General features: G+C 32.9%; 1 protein-coding gene across 9 annotated transcripts in view; it reads left to right on the forward strand.

Annotated features, from left to right (window-relative positions):
- The window catches only part of shaker (potassium voltage-gated channel protein Shaker), a 142028-nt gene that overhangs the window by 32413 nt on the left and 86524 nt on the right, over nucleotides 1-23091 (forward strand). The window contains exons 1-3 of one of the 9 annotated variants that reach the window (XM_085661415.1): nucleotides 5724-6226; nucleotides 11394-13459; nucleotides 14968-17824. The exons of 1 other annotated variant lie outside the window; for it this stretch is intronic. In XM_085661415.1, coding sequence (XP_085517541.1) covers nucleotides 12993-13459; nucleotides 14968-14992 — 492 coding nt within the window. In that variant the 5' untranslated portion in view covers nucleotides 5724-6226; nucleotides 11394-12992 and the 3' untranslated portion in view covers nucleotides 14993-17824. 7 more of the 9 variants (XM_085661414.1, XM_035862187.2, XM_085661412.1 and 4 more) reach the window with 7 other exon arrangements.

Consider the following 23091-nt stretch of genomic DNA (forward strand, 5'->3'; position numbering starts at 1 on the left):
ATGTTAAATAAGATTTAAAATATGATTTTCGAAAGGAAAATCTTGAATCGAATGGTAACGATACGGATATATTCTACTATAGCGAAGAATAATATGAGATATGTTTAATGAAATTAATATTATAATATACCGACCTTGTTCTATTACAAAACGTGGCAAAATCATATTTAAATTATATTTGATTGAACGTTCGAAATAGTTTTTATGTTGAAACCTTTCTAAAAAGAAAAAGAAAAAGAAAAACGAACAAAAGGAAAAAACCTTTCCATAGATATAAGAGAAAAGAAAAAGGGAAAAGAAATAATGAAACGTCGAAAAATATAATTCATAATTTCAATATATACGAAACTACGTTAAAAAGTAAAAAGAGATGGAGGAAGAAGAGTGGAAAGAAAATATTAAATCGGTTCTTTGAGAAAAGAAAATATTAAATCGATTCTTTGAGAAAAGAAAAAGAAAAACCTTCCCCCACTGTCAAAAAAAAAAAAAAAAAAAGAAAAAAAAAGAAAGAAAAAAAATTCCATTTAAGGTCGTTTGTAAAATTAAAATACAGCTTTAAGAGGGTGGATCCCCTCTCTCTCTCTCTCTCTCTTTCTCTTTTTCTTTTTTTCTCAAAAAAGAGGGATGGACGATTACCAGCGTCAACGAGGAAATGTAGAACTCTTTGAAGGTGTAGCCGATAGATGGCGGGGTGCAACGGCTCGGAGGACGACGATGCACTTGGTGCACGTGCATCGTCCTTCCCCTTCTCTCTTTCCCTCCCTCCGTTCTCTCTCTCTCTCTCTCTCTAACATTTTCACGGCGCTTCGACCACACGCCGCACATCGTATCCCTTCCTCCCCCAATCCACCGCCGAATCCCACCAACGACGTTCGTGACGTCAAGACGCATTGCGACATATCCCTTTGCCCCGCTTTATGCCCTGCTTGCTCTGCTGCTGCTGCTGCTGCTGCTGCTGCTGCTGCTGATGCTGCTGATGCTGCTACTGCTGCTGCTGCTGCTGCTGCTGCTGCTGCTGCTGCTGTTGCCTCATACTCACAACGGGCTTGGTTTTTTTTTTATTTCATCTCTCTCTCTCTTTCTCTCTCTCTCTTTCTTTCTTTTTCTCTTTTTATTACACTTGAATATATTTATGAGATACTATTTTTATTTCCTTAGAATTTTATTTGTATTTATTATTCTTTTTTCTCCCCCATTCCCCCCTTTTTAAATTACTTTTTTTTCCTTTTTCTTTTTTCTTTTTTCAATTATATCTATTATCTTTTTTTTCGTCGTGTTTATTAACTCTTACTGTTCCTACTTGGTTTTGTTTTTTTCAGTTGGTCAGTAGTCATTATATTCCGTTAATATTTATCACAGAATTAGTATTATTTGTACGTCAATGTTTTCTTTCTTTTCTTTCTTTCTTTCTTTAGATACGCATAATTATTTGACTTCCTTTTATTATTATTTTACTATTATTATTTTCTTCTTATTCGTTTAATGTCATTGACATTGTTAACGGAGAGACATATAAACAAATATTATATTCGTCGTACGTATGTATCTCCGGGATTATTTCACCTTTTGTTCGAGTAACCGGATTATTTACCGTACGAATCTCTTTCAAAAGGAACAAACAAAAACCGATAGAAAGATTTATTCGGTCGATCGGTTCTCGTACGTCGAACTTGGACCTTTTTCTAACTGGTCTTTTTTCACCAATATCCTTTTTGTTCTTTCTTCACTTTGATATGTCTAAAGAAAAATTCTGGATACATTTGTCGAACTATAAACGAAAGATCTCTCTCTCTCTCTCTTTTTCTCTCTTTTTCTCTCTCTCTCTCTCTCTCTCTCTCTCTCTGTTTCTCTTTGATCTCCTTCATAGAAATAAAAGAAATAAACGTTTTGGATATTTCAAAGAGACTGAAATAAAAGTTTTCACGATTTTGTTTGAAAATTTATGTAATAACGGTAAAAGAATCATCGAATCGATAAAGAATCGTTTTCTTCGTTTTTCTTATGTTATTTTTTTTTTTCCCGTTTTCTCTTTTTTAACGAGGGAAAAGTTCAAAGGGTCGCATTTACGCGTACAGTCGCTCTGAGAATCTTGTTTTTCTTTTTTTTTTTTTCTTTTTTTTTTTCTTTCTTTTTGTTCTTTTTTTTCTTTCTTCCTTTCTTTTTGCTCTCGAAAGAAGGTCGTAGAGAAAAGATGCTTATACGAATGACTTGGTTCGTCCAACTTGCATATGGTCTTGCGAATGCCAAGCGTTAGCTTTGTTAAAACTAACGGTCGTATCTCCGCAATTAGGGCCGATTTTAATGAAAGCGTTCGCCCAGGTGTCGTTAGACCTCGTCGTCATTCGTTCGTTTCCTACAAACAAACTTCCTCGTTTAGTTCTCTTTTCTCGACAATCGTGATCCCACGAGGTTGGTTCTGATAACTTTTCCTTGGTAAATATGTATATGTCGAGAAAGCTTAACAATATCGAACTATTTCGTACTGGCACGTTTCAACTTTGAAAATTTCATTAGTTTTGTTAGACGTATAGAGATAGAATATATCTTTGGCCATCAGTATACAATCATTACGAATTATATAAAAAATATTTACAGATATTAAATTGTATTTTTTTTAATTATTGCAATAATTACTAATTAAATTTATATGTTAAAATTAATATATATATACATGTATATGTGTGTGTATGTGTGTGTGTGCGTGTGTAATAAATAATGTATAAAACATTATACATTATAATGATTTATAAATATCAGTTTAGCCTCTCTAATTTTACGTTGCTGATCTCTGAATAATGTAAAAATTTCATAATCATGGATGATCATTCTTTTTCACATAAAATTTCTGAATAAAATGAAAAAGAAATCTTTCATAATGCTGTAAGATCGATGTACGTTCGTTTCACGTGGTTTTTCCATAGACTAGGGACATGATTTATTCCCCTAAGCCAAACTTTCGTTTCGTCGTTTCACTTGGAAAAAGTCACATTCGGATGATCTCCGTTATCTCTCTCACGGTTAGATCCGTGAAGCTGTAGATAAGCCAAGGCATATTCGGTTTCCGCAATGGTGGCTTCGTTGGTTCACGAGGAATTAGCTTGGAATTTTGGATCCCTTGGAATGTACTGAATTCTACCGGTGCAAATCGAATCCACTTTGGCAATGATCATCTTTGTCGTTGTCCTAATTATGATTGATAATTTACAGGTGTATAAATTAATCCATACAAGTTTGAACGATGGGAAAGAATCGATAAATCAAATTTTTATTTCTTTTTATTTATTTATTTCTTTTCTTTTTTCTTCTTTTTTTTTTTTTTTTTTCTTTATTTTTTCTTTCATTCCAATGTGATTAAATTTATGCAAATTTTATATTGAAAATGAAAGAGAAAGAGAATTTGTCTAACTAGAATAGTAGCCTGAATGTGCGACTTTAAAAATTGTTAAACCAAAAAGTATCGAAGTTGAAAGAAATTTTTGTACGAATTTTTTAAAAAGTAGAAAAAAAAACGAAATAATATCTATCTATATATATATATATATATATACCTTTCTTTGTGTAGAATCCAGGTAGAACCATAATTGAAGTTATCATCGCGATAAAAAAAGAAAAGAAAAGAAAAAAAAACACAGAAAAGAAAAAGAAAGATCTATTCGGGTTTATTATTCCGCTTTTCAAACGTTCTCGTTTTGATCGTTAGAATTCCTCCGCGGGAAAAGATTTCTAAGCTCATTGTTCCAATTGTACATTGTCATAGAGGCTAACGTTTCATCATCCATGAGGTAAAAAGCTTTTATTCGAAGCGCGTCAAGGTGAGAAAATATTGTCCTCTCCGTTCTAACAAAAGTTTGTGCCTTCGTACGAACGAAACTAATACGTAGTCGACTTTAACGAAAGGACAACGTCAATTTTATTTCTTTGATAGCCGATCCTTCAACCGTGTGCTCTCTTATCGTCTCTTTTGATGTCGATATCATTGTGTATATTATATCGTGTAAATAAAAAATGAGAAAAAAAAAAGAAAAAGAAAAAAAAACAGAAGAGAAAAGAAAGAAGAAGAACGCTATGCACAATAATGTTTATTTTATCTTTAATCGTAATAGTCAGGACAAATTATTAATACGCTAATCGTAAAATAAACATCGCAATTATCGTAGATTCGTTTTATATTTTATTACTTTCTTCATATGTAAATATAATTAGGTCTGTATTTCGAAACTATGCATTCCCAATTGATATAATTTATGTAGAACAGGTGATCGTATCTATTCCTATAATAAACAGTCACGAGTGTTATATCATCTTGAATCCAAGTTATTTAATTATAATCAATTCAAAACTTAATTTATTGATCGTCAACGTTATCGTTTAACAATTAGTCGCATTGTTTTTGCACTTTGTCCCTGATGATTTTTCAAAAATAAAGAAAAAAAAAAAAAATAAATAAAGCGAACGAAAAGATAATTTTCTTTTTTTTTTTTTCTTTTTTTCTTTATTTTCCTGTTTTTCTTTTTTTTTTTTTTTATTTTCAATGATCGCAATGATCATTATATCGAGTGATTCGTGTTTTTGCGTGCGATAATATTCTTGATTATTTTTAAAAGATATTGCCTCTTCAGGCAATTTTTCAGACAAAATTAACCTCCGACCCATGAAAGCAACCGTTGTTCATTCTACTTGCTTATCAATGACTCGAAACATATCTATATCGTTTACCACGAAGCAAACGTAGTTCTTGGCGAATCGCCCGTCGCTGTTTTGCCTTGGTATTCCGAGGTCAGACAAAAGCTTCGTTTCCAAAATATACCGGCTCTTCTCATCCCGTCCAACATATATATACATATATATAGGAAAGAGAAAACGAATAATTCAGGGCCGTACTTGAAAATCTTTTTCTATTTTCATACATTACTTTACGCTCGATTGCCTTTAGTTTTTATTTCGTTCTTTTCTCTTTTGTCCTTTAACGAAATCATATTTAGAGATGAGAGAAAAGAAGTTTCCTTTTCTTTGTTCTTTTTCTTCTTTTTTGTTTCTTTTTTTTCTTTTTTCCCCTCATAATAATTCTGTATTTATCTTTATGTAAAGTTCGAAACGTCATTTCCATTTCGTTCGATACTTTCGAATAAAATTTGTATATATATCATTATAATTATTCATAATTCGATAGTTAGGAATATTAGTTAAAATTATTTTTATGAACAATTCTTATCATATTTCCAATAGTTTTTAAATTAATATAACTGACCATTTTAATATCGTACAAAAGATAATAAATGTTAAAAAAGAGAAGGAGATCCATAGAGGAAAAAAAAAAAAAGAGAAAAAAAAGAAAAATAGAGAATTCATATGAGATTAAATAATATTACTCTACTAGCGAGATTACATATCGCATTGCGACATTCTTCGTTATTGAGAAATCTTTTGATACAAACATTCGTATATTTCTCTTAAAGCGATTTATTATGGACAGTCCGAAAGATCTGAAGTAATCTATCGTGTCCGCGATGTCACTGTGAGAGATCAGAGGTCGGGTGACGTTGGCGAACGAATATAGATAGGAGCTGGTGAGTCCCCTACTCTTGAGAAAGACAAAAAGAAAGATGGAAAGATGGAAGAGGCTGATGTTGTTCACAGTGGATAGATAGATATTAGTGGTGATGTGGTGGTGGTGGTGGTTGTGGTGGTGGTGGTCGTGATGATGAATGAATGGCATGTACGTAACGATGTAACATAAAATTGTTCGACTCGGATGATTATTATGATAGTTAACTTGTTCAACGAAAAAGAGAAAGAAAAGGAAAAAGATAGTAGATAAAAGTTTTGATGAAGGAAACCAAAAATTGTCATTCGCAAGAAAAATCATTTACGAGTTATCTCTCTTTCTTTTTTTATTTTTCTTTTTCTTTCTCTTTTTCTGTCAAATTTGATCTCTTTCTTTTTCTCTCACACATACACACACACACACACACACACACATTCTTTCAATCATTCTCGTGACATCATATTTATCATATTCGTCGTGACGTGTGCGTATCCGTGTGTTGTATCCCGTCGAGATACATAAGAGATGATCATTCTTCTCCGTGTTTTTCGATGTTTCATTCGATACTCGATCGGTGATCGATCTTTGGATAATCAAAATGCATGCTGGAATGAGAAGTGCCTTTTTGGATTTAACAATATTTCCACGAAGACAACGTAAATCATCCGAGCATAAGAACAGGTAAGAGATCGATCGATTTTTCTTTCGATATTTTCATCGACTCCTCCGTCCTTTTCCTCCTTTTCATCACCTTTCTTTCTCTCCTATTTTTCTTCTTCTTCTTCTTCTTCTTCTTCTTCTACCTTTTCCTCTTTAACATCGTTGAATTTTATTTCTAGTCGGACAATACTAAACTCAGCTCTGTTATCTCGATAAAGTACGATTCGATAAATCGATTTGTCGATAAGCGATATAATCCAATAATTGAATCAATGATTTGTAACTATCTAAAACAGTAAGGTGTACATCTATTATTTACCTTCTTTTTTTCTCTTTCTTTTTTTTTTTTTTTTTTTTCTTTACTTGTTTTTTGCTTTACTTTCTCTTTAATTTTTTTTCCTTTCTTTTTCCTTCCTTCCTTTTTTTTTTTTCTCCTACCTTACCTTCTCAATTTGTAAATTTTCAATTTCGAGAACGTTTTTTCAGGCTTTGCTATAAATAGAGAGTTTGAGAAGAGTAGCGAAATCGAACGTGTCCGATATAAAGTTGGTTCAAGTAAGCCTCTGCCATCTAACGCAAACTTAAAGAAACCGATAAGCCAAGAAAGCTTTCGAGCTTTTCTAATATTTTCTCGTCCTACGTGTATCTCTCTCTTTCTCTCTCTCTCTCTCTTTCTTACACACTTTATGAGTTTGTATCTTCAGAGACTATATATTTATATATATATATATATATGTGTGTGTGTATATATATATTTATATATAGACATAAACTAATATTACCTATAGCTATTTTTTTTTTTATTACTAGTTGAAACATTGAATGTGCAAGCACATACAAAATTGCTTCTTTCCGTTGTCAAACAATTTGCAAAGTTTAACTTTATAAAGTTAAACCATCATTGATCGAAGTTTACAAAGATCGTTCATTTCCTCGAGAAAGTTTAGCGAATGCGTAGAAACATTAATTTAACGGATAGCGTTTGAGAGAAAGAGGGGCAACTGAACCTTGCAGTATTGACCCAGGTCAGAGGTTGCCTGCAGGTAATCACGATGTTCGCCTACCTCTCTACCGTTGTTGAAACGAGCGTACCTCTGCATTCTCGTTCTTGTGTAAAACATTGTGTATGTACGCATGCAGTGCTCGTTCTCACGTCATACTCGTTTTCATGTTATCAAAATACCTTTTTTTCTTTTTTCTTTTTTTTTTTCTTTTTTTTTTTTTTTTTTATTCGGATTACCAATCGCAAAATGTTACTGTGATAATTCCTTACGAACGAAGACAAATGATATATTTATATCTTCAAAATGATAATAGGACGTTGATAATCTTTTTTTTCTTTTTTTCTTCTTTTTCTTTTTTGGTTCTTGGTTTTTGTTTCATTCATTCATTCATTCATTCATTCATTCGTTCGTTCTTTCGTTCATTCATTCATTCGTTCGGTCGTTCGGCCGTTCATTCATTCATTCATTCTTTCGTTCACTCACTCACTCACTCACTCACTCACTCATTCACTCACTCATTCATTCATTCATTCATTCATTCATTCATTCATTCATTCATTCATTCATTCATAGATTCATTTATTTATTTATTGGGAATTGAAAAATGTGCGCTAAGAGACTCACATCTCCCATAACCTTTGCATCGTTCTCTACAAGTTTTTTTTTTGCAAACGATGTCAATGATACAGAGTTGAGTTTCTCACTAGGTCGTCGAATGTGTATACGACTTAGTGGTAATATAATTGTACTTCTTTTATATTAATCGATAGGAATTGTATTTATCGAGATAAAGATCTGATACGTTTTATTTTTCTCTTTTTTCTTTTTTTCTTTTTTTTTGTTTTTATCGGAACAATACATTTATCATTCGAATGATTTCATTTCTCAAATTTTGAAAAATCTCGACGAGGACGATTGATCAAGTAATAATTTTTTTCTTTTATTTTAAATTTATTATAATTATTAAAATTATTATATCCATATATACATTAAATGAATAATGATGATTAATTAATGATTATCTCTAGTAAAATATTAGTCGGGAAAAAAAAGGAGGAATTTTTTTTCATGATCGCGTACATGATCGTCCACTATAAATATCTAGATCAAGTTGGTGTAGAGCATGGTATACGTATAATTGCGTGGTACACTCGTCACTCTTAAAATTGTTCTCAATGCGAGCTTTACGCTCGCTATTTTATCGATATTTTCTTCGATGGCATTTTTTTCTTTTTCTTTTTCCGTTTTTTTTTCTTTTTTCTTTTTTTTTCCCCCTTCAGAAATACATTCGTTCAAGAGTTCTATTTTACGAATATTCGATATTCCTATTTTTATATTTTTATATTTCAACAGAAGACAATATTATCATATTTTTAAAATTACTTTTTTAAGTATTAGGCTTATTAATCTCAAAATAAATTCTGACGTTACTTATTGACATTATTAGGCTATATTAATATAAGTATTTATGATTATTTCAAAATATCGAAAAGATCTATTTAATATATTAGTCAATCAAAGGCAACATTATCATTATTATTTTTTTTTTTTTTTTTGCTCGATAACAGCTCGATAATAGCAATGCTCCAAAAAAGAAAGAAAAAAGAAAATAAAAAAGGAAAAAACAAGAAAAAAAATATATACACATTTTTTTTCTTTCCTTTTAAAAATTTCTACAAAAGTTATTAAGTAATACAATTTTTCTTATTGTAATAATATCGAATTAATAACGATACTATTATTGACACGTTCCGTCAGTGGGGAATGTCGATGCAGGATTAGCTCGTGGTACACATGCCGTGCGTGTTCTCTCGATCTCGAATAGTAGAACAGGGCCGTCAGAGAGAGAGAAAGAGAGAGAGAGAGAGAGGGTAAGGGAGAAAGAGAGGAAGAAAGTAAGCGAGCAGGTTGTGGCCATAGCCGAGCAGGTCGGCGACATGTATGCGGCTCACCTCGACGGCCCTGCAGGGCGCCGTTCTACAAACGGCGACCTGACGAGAGTCCTCCGAGTTTTGTGTGTTACGGATCGTGTAGCTAATATAGCGTGCTAGTAGACCACTATTTTTCCCTCACTCACTCCCACCGTAACTAGGAATATATATGTATATATATATATATAAATATGTATATATATATATATACACATATACGCACACACACATATACATATAAACGCACGCGCGCAAGAAACGTAGCTTTGGAAGCTCAGAGCTTTGCTAAAGGAAAAGAAGTACGCGGTCAACCTGCTGACCAACTATGGAAACGCCTCCTCCTGCTTAGCACTATACCTGCCATAAAGCAGGTTATGCATGCTGGGTCAGGAAAGAGAGAGTCAGTTATACCGACGCCGTCCTACCATTCGCGTCACTCATTTGCCTTCGAACGAAACGAATCTAAGTTTCGCGATAAATTTCTTTTATTCGTAGTAGATACCACCCTCGACCTGCTCGATCTCTCTCTGCCTACCTACTCGTCTTTTTTTACATTTTTTTTCGGACAACTCGACTATCATTCGACTTAAAAAGTCGTCTATAACTTTGTGCCTAGTTATCTTTCTTTATCACTCCGTCACGTGTGACGAAGCTTCTTGGTAAATTTTCTTCCTCTTTAAATATATTTTTCTTTTTCTTTGTCTGTTTGTCTGTTTGTCTCTTTCTTTCTCTTTCTCTTTCTCTCCCCCCCCCTCTCTCTCTCTCTCTTTTTCCGCATTTTTCTGTTTCCTTTTCGTGATCGATGATTATTTTGAAAGATCCTAATTCATTTATTTTATTTATCAACGAGGAAGTCCACGTGACACTGTCATTTTCAATAAGTAAATCAATAATCAGAATGATGTTCTTGTCTTGTCATCTTGTTTCGGTGAAAAAATTTGGTTTAGTCATTGTCAACAGTTAAATAAATGATCAATAGTAATTGGGTGCGGGGAAGGATAATAATGGATACGTTAGTACTCAGGAGCAATGTTAAAATCAAGTTGGTTCGTCAGGGATTTTCAATATCTTTGTGAAACGTCCCTAGGGAAGGTTTTTCAGTAGGATTTGAATTGAATTTTTTATGAAGTCTCTTGGTAAGATTACTTTTGGATACATTTAAGAAAGTTATACTTTAATTGCTTATTAATTTTTACATTTTAAAAGTTAGATTTTTTACAATTTACATATTTTTGAAACGAGTTTCTTAGTTTTTTTTTTCTTTTTTTCTTTTTGAAGGAAGAAAAAATGGTTATTTTTTTTTTTTAAAGTTACTATCTTCAGAGCTAAATCCTTTTTGATAAGGTCGGTAAAAAGAGAACGACCTTTATTTTAATTTTTAAAAAAGTATTTCCATTGAAAGGGAGTCAAAGAGACAAATTTGATAGGTTCTTTATTTAACCCAGTTTTCGTCTTTATTTATATTCCTTTGACGAGGCGTTATCGATGGCTCAGTTCCGAAGAATCGACTGAACGCGAAAAGGAGGTTAGCGTGACAGTTCGACCAAATCCTCTACGATTTCGTAGTATTGAACGGGCGCTAGTGGCGCTTCGGAAAAGCCGACATCTCTCGGTTCCTTGTCAAATTATCAAGCTAAATGAGAATTTTGGCGGGATTTTATAGAATTTACGAAATTATACGAGAAACGGAATTAAATCGTTCGTTAAATCAAACCAAATTAATTTGAAAGCGACGAAGATTTTTTTAAGAACAGCTTCAATGAAAAAAAGTTAACGAAAAAGGACGATGATCAGTTAAAACACGATGCATTATCGTTTCAAACAATTGAACATGGACCTTGGACGTATTTTTCTTTTTTTTCTTTTCTTTTTTAAATATAATTGTCAGGACAAAAGCATCGATAATACCATTATCCATTTAGAAGAAATTGTCGTGCAAGAACATTTCTTTTTCTGACACTTTCCTTTATTCTTAAAATCATATTGTTACGATTTAAACAACGCGGCATCTTCCCTATCTCCATCATACGGGATTTTCTGGAACTAAAGAGGTTTAACGAAGGGGTGTCAAAGGGGTGACTTTTCGTTATCCAACTATGGGTGGATCGGACGAATAGGGAGGGGCATAACGAAGTGAGATACATGTTCAATATGAATGGAAGCATCCATTCTTGTAAATGGAAATCAAAGTAGTATAATGGGATAAAAGCTTTATCTAAGGTCGAAATAAAGTTTAATGGGAATGTTATGTAGGTCAACCTTTTCCCGCTTATTCGGGACAATCTCATCATCACTGACCTAGCGAACGCGCCACGCTGAGCTATTTCTAACGCAGACGCTCTGTCTGGCCAGTACGTCCCTTCACCACTGTTTGGAACATCCCACCGATTCTCTCTCTCTCTCTCTCTCTCATACACACAACAGACGCATACAGAGATATATTTGATACGATATCTCTCTCTCTGTCTATCTTTCGTACGAGGTGACTCAGTGCTGCCACCAGGCGCTTCCTTCAAAAATTAGGAACATGGCTGCCAGAGAATGGAGGGAGCGGCCAGTGATGGTTGATCGTGGTGCGAAGTTGAACGTTTCTAAAAATCCGAGTAAATTAGCATTGTCCCTTTGCCTATCTTATCGTGAATGATATCGTACCTAGAAAGATTCGTGGTTCGTTGTTGGTAGTGTCATTTAGTAAAAAGGTCGGTGTTTCGTTCAAGGACGCAATGAAATTCGATAACACGAATTAAGACGATCGACCAGTTTGCCCGTTTCCTAAAATTCTTATTAATTTGTCTAGTTGAGTTTAATAAATCGAGATTTATCGAGATTTATCACAATCATGTTAATGTTTCGTGAGAGAAGGAAGGATAAGTCGTTGAAGGAGGCCGGTAAACTCCTCTTAATAGCAACGTAGAGTCACGCGTATTTTGCGCCACCCAGCGGTTTTTTCTTAAATCAGAGCGAAGTTTTAGCCTGTTAACAGCCTGGTTGCGCTGCCCTCGTCGCGGAGTGAGTCGGCGTGATCGCAACCGCGAAGAAAGATCCATCGTGTAAGGTCACACCGTGCTAACCTCTTCCACGCGTACTACTCTTTTATCTCCCTCTTTCATATTCCCTCTTTCAGTACTATTCTTTCTTTTACATTCTTTCCTTTTTCCATCTTTCATATCGAACAATTTTTTGCTTCGTCCTGCACGAATTCGAGCGGAGAAAGAGAAAGAGAAAGGAAGGAAGAGAGAGAGAGAGAGAGAGAGAGAGAGAGAGAGAGAGAAAGATAGATCGAAAGGAGAATGGGATAGGGGTAGTAATTAATAAGAGGCGAGGGTGGAAAAGAAAAAGCGTCGTGTATGAGGTCGAGGAAGGGAAGGTACCGGGTCGGGACCCGGTGGGTCGCGTTGTTTTTTGGGTGTTACTCGAGCGTGCTGTCGCAGAAGATAGGAGTACGAGGAGAAGAGGAAGTTAAGGAGGAAGAGGAAGAAGAGAGAGGCGGTGGAGGTGGTGGAGAAGGAAGAGGAAAAAGAAGAAGAGAAGGAGGAGGAGGAGTAGGAGGAGCAGGAGCAGGAGGAAGAGGAGTAGGACTAGGAATAGGAGAAGAAAGAATTAAGAGAAAAGGAAGAAGAGGATTTGTAAGTGAAAGAGATAGGGGAAGAGGAAGAAGGCTCATTAGTATCGTAGATACTGTTAAGTCGAAGAATAAAAAATAATAAGAGGAAGGAAGGAAGGAAGGAAGGAAAGAAGAAAGGAAGAGAGGAAGGAAAGAGAAAGAAGGAGAAGGTAGAGAAGGAGGAGGAGGAGGAGGAGGAGAAGGAGGAGAGTAGAGGAGGAGTTTACGGCTTTGAATCGAGGATTTGAATGGGTGGGCCAGGAGCCGGTAGGGTAACAGGGCACGAGCTAAACGCGGTGCCAAAGAGCAACGTCGGTCACGGGGATCGGATCCTCGTAATCGGCGAGCCACCAGCACCAGGCTGTCCTTGTCATTCGGCTTGTCCGGCTCGCGGTCTAGCGCAAGGCGTCGTCTCCGCCCAATCGCCGGCCTCGCCGCCGTCTCTCACCTCGCTTCACATTGCCAATAACAACAATTGTTCTATACTTCACGGGAACAACCGCAATCGCAATCGCAACCGTAACCGCAACAGCAATACCAACAACAACGACGATTCGTCGAACGTTGTACCCAACGGTAGCAGTATCAGTAATACCACAAAAGCTAAGGCAGCAGCTGCCATGTCCTCACCACCGAAGCATCGCAGGGGCTTCGACCCTAACGACGCTAATGTCAACGATTATCGCCGCTATCGTCGCGTTAAGACGAAACAGCGGTGAGTCTACCTAACCTTCTTCTTATTCTTCTTATTCTTCTTTCTATTATTAATATACTTTCCCTCACTTTCCAGTTTTTTTTCTTTTTTTTATATTCCTCCATCCCTTCCTATTTCTCTCTCTCTCTCTCTATCTATCTATCTATCTATCTATCTATCTATCTATCTCTTTACCTATCTCTTTCTCTCTTTCTCTTTCTCTCTCTATTCCTTTCTATATTTCTGATCTGATTATCGTTCGTTATTACTATTCCATTACTGTTATCCATTACGAGATTATACCTAGCCCTTTGTTTCTTTCCTTTCTTCCTTTTTATCTCCATCTATTTATCCGATGTCGATCGTCTTCTTGCGATGCGAGTAGAACTACCCCATATTGCGTATATCGAAGTCCTTTTTAAATACATTTATCAGGAATATCGGGTATATGGGTAGCTCTTACTTTGAGTGTTATCTATTCGAGGATGATTCAATTATTGCTTTTAAAATGGAACGGACAGTTAATGGTTTGTTCGATCAAAGCGATCAAAGTTATGGAATTTCTAAAGAAAGAAAGAAGAAAAAAAAAAAGAAGATAATAAAATAAAAGAGGAAAAAAGGAGAAAAAAGTAAAATTATATGATTGGTTCTTGATAAAAAGTAGATTATTATTATTAGTATTAATCTTCGATTTAAAAAACCGATTACTCGATCATTGCTTTACTCATATTCCTTCTTGAATTTCGATCCATTGCGAATCTTGCTTTTCTCTCTCTCTCTCTCTCTTTTTAATAAAAGTATTCTCTCTTTCTCTCTCTCTTTCTTTAAATGTGATTTGCAATAAATAGGCTTAAAAGAATTGCGCGTTCTGAATTTTCCAATGGAATGTCATAGGAAAGTACTGCAGTGACACATGTGCTGCGCCTGTCACCGATTCGACGTTGAACTATAGGTAGATACGGTCAAATCGATCGCTTTATGACTGATTGTAAGGACAGTCAGAATACTTGCTTAGCATTCATATATATATATATGAATACTACATACATATGATTCTTTCAAGATAATGATAGATAGAAAGATTTTTCCAAGTGGTATTATAATCAAATTTGCAAATTACAATTTTCTTTTCAATCGGTCGAATTTATTCGTAATCGTTGAAATTTTATTCTTTTTCTTTTTTTTTTTTTTTTTTTTTACTTTCTTGTCATGATTTTGACGATTAGATTTGACGATTAGACGTCATGATTTTGACGTACAGATTCCTTCAGGAAATTGGTATTTGAAGAACGGTTGTTTAAATAAGAGAGATAGAGAGGTATATATAGTTAGAGTTATAGAGATAGACAGAGAGAGAGAGAGAGAGAGAGAGATAGTACAAAGCAAAGATGCGATGGACCAGAAGACGATAGATACGCTCACTACCCAAAGTCCTAACTCTATATTCTATGGTGTTTAATCGCCTACCTCCAACCCCCTCGTTCCAATTCACGCAGCTTCCACTGATGCCGAATGCACAATGTTCACAGAGGCTTTGTATGTTCCACACCGTGACCTTGGGCGCCGGACACAGACCTTCCTGACATCTCCCGACACATCCACGAGCACTAAAAGGCTAATTCAAACACACACAAAGCTTGCGATGTTCGATGTTGGACCGCTTACAATGGTTGTGTACCCCCTGCCATGAAAAAAAAAAAAAAAGATTATGCAATTACGAAATAAGCAAAAAAGCACGCAAGTCGAAAACAAATAATAATAATAATAAAAAAAAAAATGATAAAAAATCGAAGTAAAGAACGTGAGAAGTAAATCGAATTAAATAAGAAAAACGAGATTAACGCTTTCTTCTGCTGCGTTACGTGACGAGAGAAAAATTATTGCACGACAATAATTAATGAAAAAAAAATTTTTTTATATATATATACATATACATATATATATATATATATATATATATAATATGATATATATATATATACATACGCAAGATGATCTCTTATTGGGTTTCATCAACTGTCTCGATGTGTTTCGATCGAAGCTTGGAATGCGATGCAATATGGAATGGAATGGAATGGAATGGACGGCCTTGCACCTTGGATAAAAAAGCTTTCACGCACTACCCAATTGCCGATATCGGCGAGAGGAGGAAGAGGAGGAGGCCTCTCTCTCCCCCTCCGTCATGGCGAACGCCTTGGAATGCTTTGTTCGATGTGTCGACCCGAAAAACAAAATAATAATAATAATAATAATAATAATAATAATAATAATAATAATAATAATAATAAAAATAATAATAATAAAAATAATAAAATAATAATAACAACAACAACAACAATAATAATAATAGTAATAATAATAATAATAATAATAATAATAATAATAATAATAATAATAATAATAATAATAATAATAATAATGATAAAATACGAAATGCATCTTGCTGTTTGGGCAACGAAATCATCGGGAAGATCGCTGGAATGATTTATCGATCGATCAACAACACAAGCTCAACGTTCTGCTGTTAATTAATTGATCTATTTTTATCCACCCCTAGCCCACTCCCCCTAACTTTCGCTCTTTATATTTTTTGGCGATAATTCATTATTTATTGCGCAAATTATTACACGATTATTTGATCGAATATTTGATTTTTGACGATTATTATTTGTTCGACGATATTTAGTGTTTTACGCACGCGTTGATTTTACGTAGGTAAGGGATTAAATGAAGGTTTCTAGTTGATTGGTTAAAAATATATAAACAGGGTGGAAAATGATCGTCCAATAGTTTAATAATATATTACTACGTTAGATATTTTATTATGTAATATAAGGTTTAGATTCACATAGGCTTATTGCATTATGTGATAATAAGATTTGGTATGACGGTTAGTATTAGAGAATAGAGTAATATCATATCGTTTATATACGATGTATTTTTATATAGAGGGAAAAAATTAATTCAATAACTTAGCATCTATATTTATATAGCGAATCAATGACCTTGTCATGAAAAATCAATTTTTGTTGGAAAACTTTATATATATATATATACATAAATGGTTTAATTAATTATTGGCAAAACTTATGACTCTCCTTTAAATATAAATAATTATTATTCAAAGACTCGATGTCATCGTTCATAGAAATAAAATCAATCAATTTCGATTGAATAAGTTAATCTAGTAGGTCATTCTTCGTTTCTCAAAACGTTGCCCGTGAATGTTGTTATAAATATTAAATCGATGGACATTTTTACACTTTGATGATTTTCCCATAACGTCGTCGGTCGTAACCTCTTACGTTCTATATATCAGGGTCATACGAGTTTATTTTCTATTTTATTCATATATCAAAAGTAAATGGATTCTTTTGTTTGTCAAACAGAAGTATTTCCTCGACGAATTTTCTTTCCATATATTTCTATTTCTATTTCGACATACATATTTCGTATATTATTAAGATGGATTTTTGATATTACGCGTAAAACTGACAAATGTGAATATTTAATGTGAAATTTAATGTGAAATTTAAATACTGAGAATAATTTCTTTGAGATCATTATCTTGTTAGATTGTAATAGTATAAATTCCGATAAAAATCCGAATAACTCCGAAATACCATTTGGATATTGGGCAAAAAGTTTGAAGATTCGTTTGAGAAAGCTAAGAAGCTATGTAATTGACGATGATTGGCACAGGTTGACCGCATATCTCTGTAGTAACTGTTAATCGGCTTGTCATACTCCTTTAAATGGCTGAAACCGCGGAGAAATCCGAGACTTTGAAGATTTCTCGGCGAAATGCCAAGTTATGTTCTTTTTTAAATTGGCTTCTGGGCACCCTTATGAATGATAAACGATTCCTTTATCACACATTTAAAACTTTTAACATACATGTTGAATTCTAATCTTATCGAGGATCGTTCGTACAAAATAAAGATTAATTTAATACTAATTCGAACAAACTTATATATGTCTAAAACGTTTCCAATAATTAAAATTAATTCGAATGAACTTATATCAATATCTACAAAGTTTCTAATTGTTTCGGAATGAAATTAATTAAGATAAATAAGTATGTATGTTAATGAAAATAAATAAAAATTAATGGATAGTTTAAATTAATTTATAAACACGTTTGAAATATTTTCTAATTCAAGAAATATATAATAATTTGTAACAGCCCTAATCGCGAACTTATAAATCTTATTATTAGTTGCATAAGCGTTCGTTTTACGCGATTACATCGAATAAACTATGCATTTTTTTTTGCATATTTGCATTTTCCTATAGTAACCACAAACCTAAAAGAAGCCCTTTAAAAGTATCTTTGTGTTGTATAGTCGTATATCATAAACGTTGTCGGAGTACCGTATTCTTATAAAATATAGAATAACCGTAATTTCCATCGAGACGATCGTTTTGTCTACCATCGCCATAATCGAAAAACTTTTATCCCATGCTGACGTAGATCTTTAAGCTCGTAACTAAGAACGATTAGAAAACTTTTAGCAATACTTTCGGAGAACTCGTTTGTACATTTAATTAGAAATGAATTCGATTGAATCTATATTAATTCGAAATTCGAATTGGAAATTCTTTGAAAAGAAAAAAAGGGTTTCTTTTTTTCAGATTATCTCATTCGATAAAAACTTAACTATTGTAAAATTGGACTAGTGTTAAATCCAAAAAAAAAAAAAAGAAAAGGAAAGAAGAAGAAAATTATTTTCGGTAGATATAATAAATCATAATTATCGAATTAGAATAGTTTGACACCAGATATCAGTTTCTTATATTTGAAGTAGGGTATCCCAGGTTGTAATAGGCTTACTTTTGTTTTGCTTCACCGTCAACAGTAACGACACGTTATACTGAAGTGACAAGCAGTGGCTAGCTGATTAGTCATGAGTATGCTACGAAAGTGGTCAGTGTGCTTTCGAAGTTTGCTCGGTAACGATCGGTAATCTTCGTCTAAAAAAATTTGGTATGTTTTATGACTGAAAGTATCATAGACAAAGCACAAATAATTAAAATGCGTGACAGGATATCATTGATATATATACATATATATGTATATATGTATATATATACGTTTGTATATATGTACATATATATATTTATATACATATCGTGAAGTGTAGTGTCATTGGTCGAGAATAAATGTGAGCATATTAAATATGTTGTTGACGTTGTGATATGGGTATTGGAAATTTAATAGTCGATTCACTGCTCCTTTTCGTTGTCAGCAATACTATACTTCGAATGCTCGGTATCTGTCATACCTGCTCCCCATATGCAACAATTATCACATTCTTCGTGGTCTGTACACTTTATCTGTAAGTAATTAATTATCCTGTTTACATTTTTTTCAAAAGCATAATATATCTGTGTATATATATATATACATATATATATGTATATATATATATATATGTAGATTTTAAGATAAATAATAATATACAGTAAGTAGTAATTAGAAATTTATTCGAGATTAATCCGCTATAGATCGATACCTTTTCTAATATGTTTTTATTAACTTTAGACAAGATCGATCCTACAAATTAATATATTTTCTTTTTCCTTATCATAGGATTAACGATAATATTAGTAATGATAATATTGATTATTAAAAAGATATTGATATAAGATAATAGAAAAAAAGAAGTTCGATCATTATTTAAAGGATCGATACATTTAATGTAATATTTGAGTGGAAGATAATTTCTGATTTCAAACTTTTTTCTTCCTTTTTTTTTTGTTTTTTTTTTTTTTTTTTTTTTTTTTTTATTGTAATAGAAAATATCGATACCCGATATATTTGATTAAGATCCTTCAGTAGTTATAATTAGATTGGAAGTAATCTACTCGTGATAGGATATAAAGCATCGAAAAAGAAGAAGGTGAAATCTTGAAGGAAATTTTCGATTTCCGGCAAATAGTTAGGTAATTAACTAACTCGAGTCGAAAGTACTTATATCGAGCTATACAGGATATATATATCAAGTCTATACATATTGTGTATATATATATATATATATGTATACATACAATATATATATACATATATATATGTATATATGTATGTATGATACATGTTTACAGGCATATTAGAAAGCGATAGTTTTAAAGATAGTTAGTTGAAAGAATTTAAGAGGATTTTTATGATCATTTGAATGTATACTAGCTGGATAAGTAGTAGAGGGAGAGGTAAGGAGGAAAGTGACAATTGTAGAGATCTAAGCAATAGCTTTAAATAAAATATTTCGATGGTACATAGGGGACTATAGAAGATATATATATATATATATATTCTATATATATATATAAATACGTACGTCAAGAAGAGAAAAGATTCGGAAGCACGCTTTGTTATCTGTAATTAAATTCTGATTCGATACGAAAAGCTTTAGAGTTTATAATCAGTAGTCTGATTACAATGGATAGTTTTCTACTAGGATAATGGATTCTAACGCAAAATCCTTTTCTTTGATTGTTCATCTTCTTCTTCGTCTTTGTCTTCTTCTTCTTCTTCTTCTTCTCCTTCTAGTTTCTATTTTAGGAGAGAAAATAACACGATAAAATGTAAATAATATAGTTCGTTCAAAGAAGCCAAACAAAGGATTACATTTGTGTCAAGGAAACAAATCTGGAAGGGTTGTAGAAAGAATGCTTGTGTACCTATTCCGGAGTCTTGTGCTGTTAGTCGAACTAAGAGGTTGATCGATTTTTCACTTTGATATCTTTTTTCTATATAGTTGTTAAGACGAGATAATCCAATGATATCTGTGTACGAAGTATGTATCCACGAGAAGTATTAACGATATTTAAGTTCTCTTTTTGTTCTATGAATGTGACTATGAGGGATCAGGTGTAAAATATGAATTATATGTGATAACGATGTGGCTGGATGAATTATTGCTCACGTTTGTGCTACTACCAGGTGGGCAGGGTTCGGGTCCTCCTTTTCAACGGCATAAAAAGCGGTGACAGTAACAAAAGATTGTCAATTTTGTATAATTTTTTTTTTTTTATTTGATAGCATACTTTCTCAGCTAGAAAATCGCTAAGTATCGTTGTTTCTTTTTGTTTGTTTCTCTCTTTTTTCTTTTACCTTCCCTTTTTCCTTCTTTCCTTTTTCTTTTTAATAAGTTCGTAAAATATCTCTTTCGATTTTATATACGTATGTATATGTGTATATATATATATATATATATGTATATATCTCATTGATTCGATTTATCTTCATCTCGTTTTTATTCCTCCTTTTTCTTCTTTTTCTTTTTATTTATTTTACGTTGTAGCGAAATAAAAAGATCTTCGCTCGTTATCTCCTTATCGTATCTTCCTTTTCTTTAGTATTAAGCTTCTCCTCGTGAAGATTATTATGAAATAATCTTTCGATTATTTAAAATTTTCTGTTCCTTTCACGAATTAGCATATTTTCTTTCTCTCTCTCTCTCTCTCTCTCTCTCTGTTATTATTTCTGTACTATATCTAATCTTATATGTAATAGTACATACGTTTTCAATCAATGACGTGTCTTATGTAACGAGAAGAGATTAGAAACGTGAAACATTTGAAAATGTAATATCACGAACTATATATCGAAGTTTTAATTTTTAAATGAGAAAAAGCAAAAGACAAAGACAAAGAAAAAACAAAGAAAGAAAGAAAGAAAGAAAGAAAGAAAGAAATACGTGGTATTAATTATTGGGGGAAAAAACGAAAAAAGATGCCCTTTCAATTCGCTATCCTTTTTTCAAACGAAATCTTTCTCTGTCACTCGAAAAATTCAGAGCTTCTCATTTTTAATGTACTAAATAAGTTGAACTTTTCTTTCATTCGATCGAGGAGGAAATCCTTTCGTGCCCTCGTCGACAAAAAAAAAAAAAAAAAAAAGAAGAAAAAGAAGAAATAAAAAAAATAAAGGCAAAAGAAAAGAGAAAAGAACTTCCGATAAGAGTGACAATGAGAACTCGAAAAGTTGTGATCTTTGTAAACAAAGTCTCGTTGTAATTGAACGTCCGGACAGGGAGGTTCGTTATCGGATATAACTTTTCTTTTCTTTTTCTTTTTCTTTTTCTTTTTCTTTTTTTTAACGATGTCCATGGAACAAAAGAAAAAAAATATTTAAGTAAGATAAGAGAAATATAAAAATGATAAGCTTGATATTCAAGTAATAAAACGAAATCAAGGACAAGAGATTTTGGCTTTTTTTTCTTGTTGTTGTTTTTTTTCGACGGGGGGGGGGAGTTTCTTGTTTATTTTTTTTCTTTTTTTCGAAAAAAGAAAGTTTGAGAACCTGTTTGCACCCTCTAGAGGGGATATCATTCAAGTCTCTCGCTTTTTATTTTGTTTCTCATCGAGTCCTTCGTTTATCTTCGTGACTATAAGCGACACAGGAAGGAAAGCTATATATAGAGAGAGAGAGAGAACATATATAGTCCTAACTCATGAGCTTTTTGTCCTCGAATTTATCAGTGAGTGCACCGTTGGAGAGCTTTCCGTAGGATGGCGCTGTATTTCGTTTCTCTGGTTCAAGTCGTCTTTGCTGGTACGGAAGATATCTTTTATCGTATTTAAAAAACCAATATAAGACCTGAGAATGATATCTTTTTTCTTTCTGTTTTCTTTTTCTTCTTCGTAACATACTCACTATTTCCTTCATTTTTCGTAAAACAAAATTGTAGAAAAAAAAATAAATAAATAAATAAATGAAAAAGAAAAAGAACAGCGAACAAAAGAAAAAAAAAAGCAAAGAACTTTTCTTTTTTTTCTTTTTTTTTTTTTTCTCTCTTGATATATTTAATGACGTTTTAAATGATATATTTAACATATAAATATCTCGAATTGATTGTCGCGAGAAAAATTCAATTTAGTCTTAGTAAAGGTTTTTTAATAAGAGAATCATCCTTATGGGATCCTCGTAATATCTTTTAAGGATTTTACAAGGATCGAGGAGATATATATATATATATATATATATATATATATATATATTATATAGGACATAAGCGAATGGTGCATGCCGTTATCTGGGTCGAGTCAGTCAGGGCTCTTGGCATAGGACCGTCGTATGTCCGGATCACTCGATTAAGTTGGGTCAAACGATATTACACTAAGTTGCGTTGGGGGATTACTCCATGCGTTAGCCGTGCAAGAGCGTACCCACTCTGATCAGTCAACGATGCCTAAAATTAGACGTTGATATAGGCGGACAGAATATCATCTTTGCCCACACGTTATATGTATACGTTATAGTGACGAATGCTCGATCGATTTACCATATTAAATACCTATCGGATTAACATTTAAATGTCGCGCCAATCTCAAAATCCTTCTTTTGATATTAACAATGAACATATTATTATCCTGTTAAACATTTATATTTATATGTACGTCTATGTATAATTTTACGATCATACATTATTTCAATCTTCAATGCAGATTTAATTAATCGTTAATTACATTTGTTATAAAATATTTCTCTATAATAAAAATGAAAAGGTTTATTATTACGTGAAGATTTCGTAATGTTTCGTTTATTGATACGAATCGCGTATATCGATTCATTTTCTAAACGAATGCGAACGAGTTAAATTGAAATATGAGGGGATTGAAAAGTGGGAAAAATTAAAGATGGCGTTATT

Source organism: Vespa mandarinia, chromosome 14 (assembly GCF_050613455.1).
Source record: "Vespa mandarinia isolate Hongniang chromosome 14, ASM5061345v1, whole genome shotgun sequence".
NCBI lineage: Eukaryota > Metazoa > Arthropoda > Insecta > Hymenoptera > Vespidae > Vespa > Vespa mandarinia.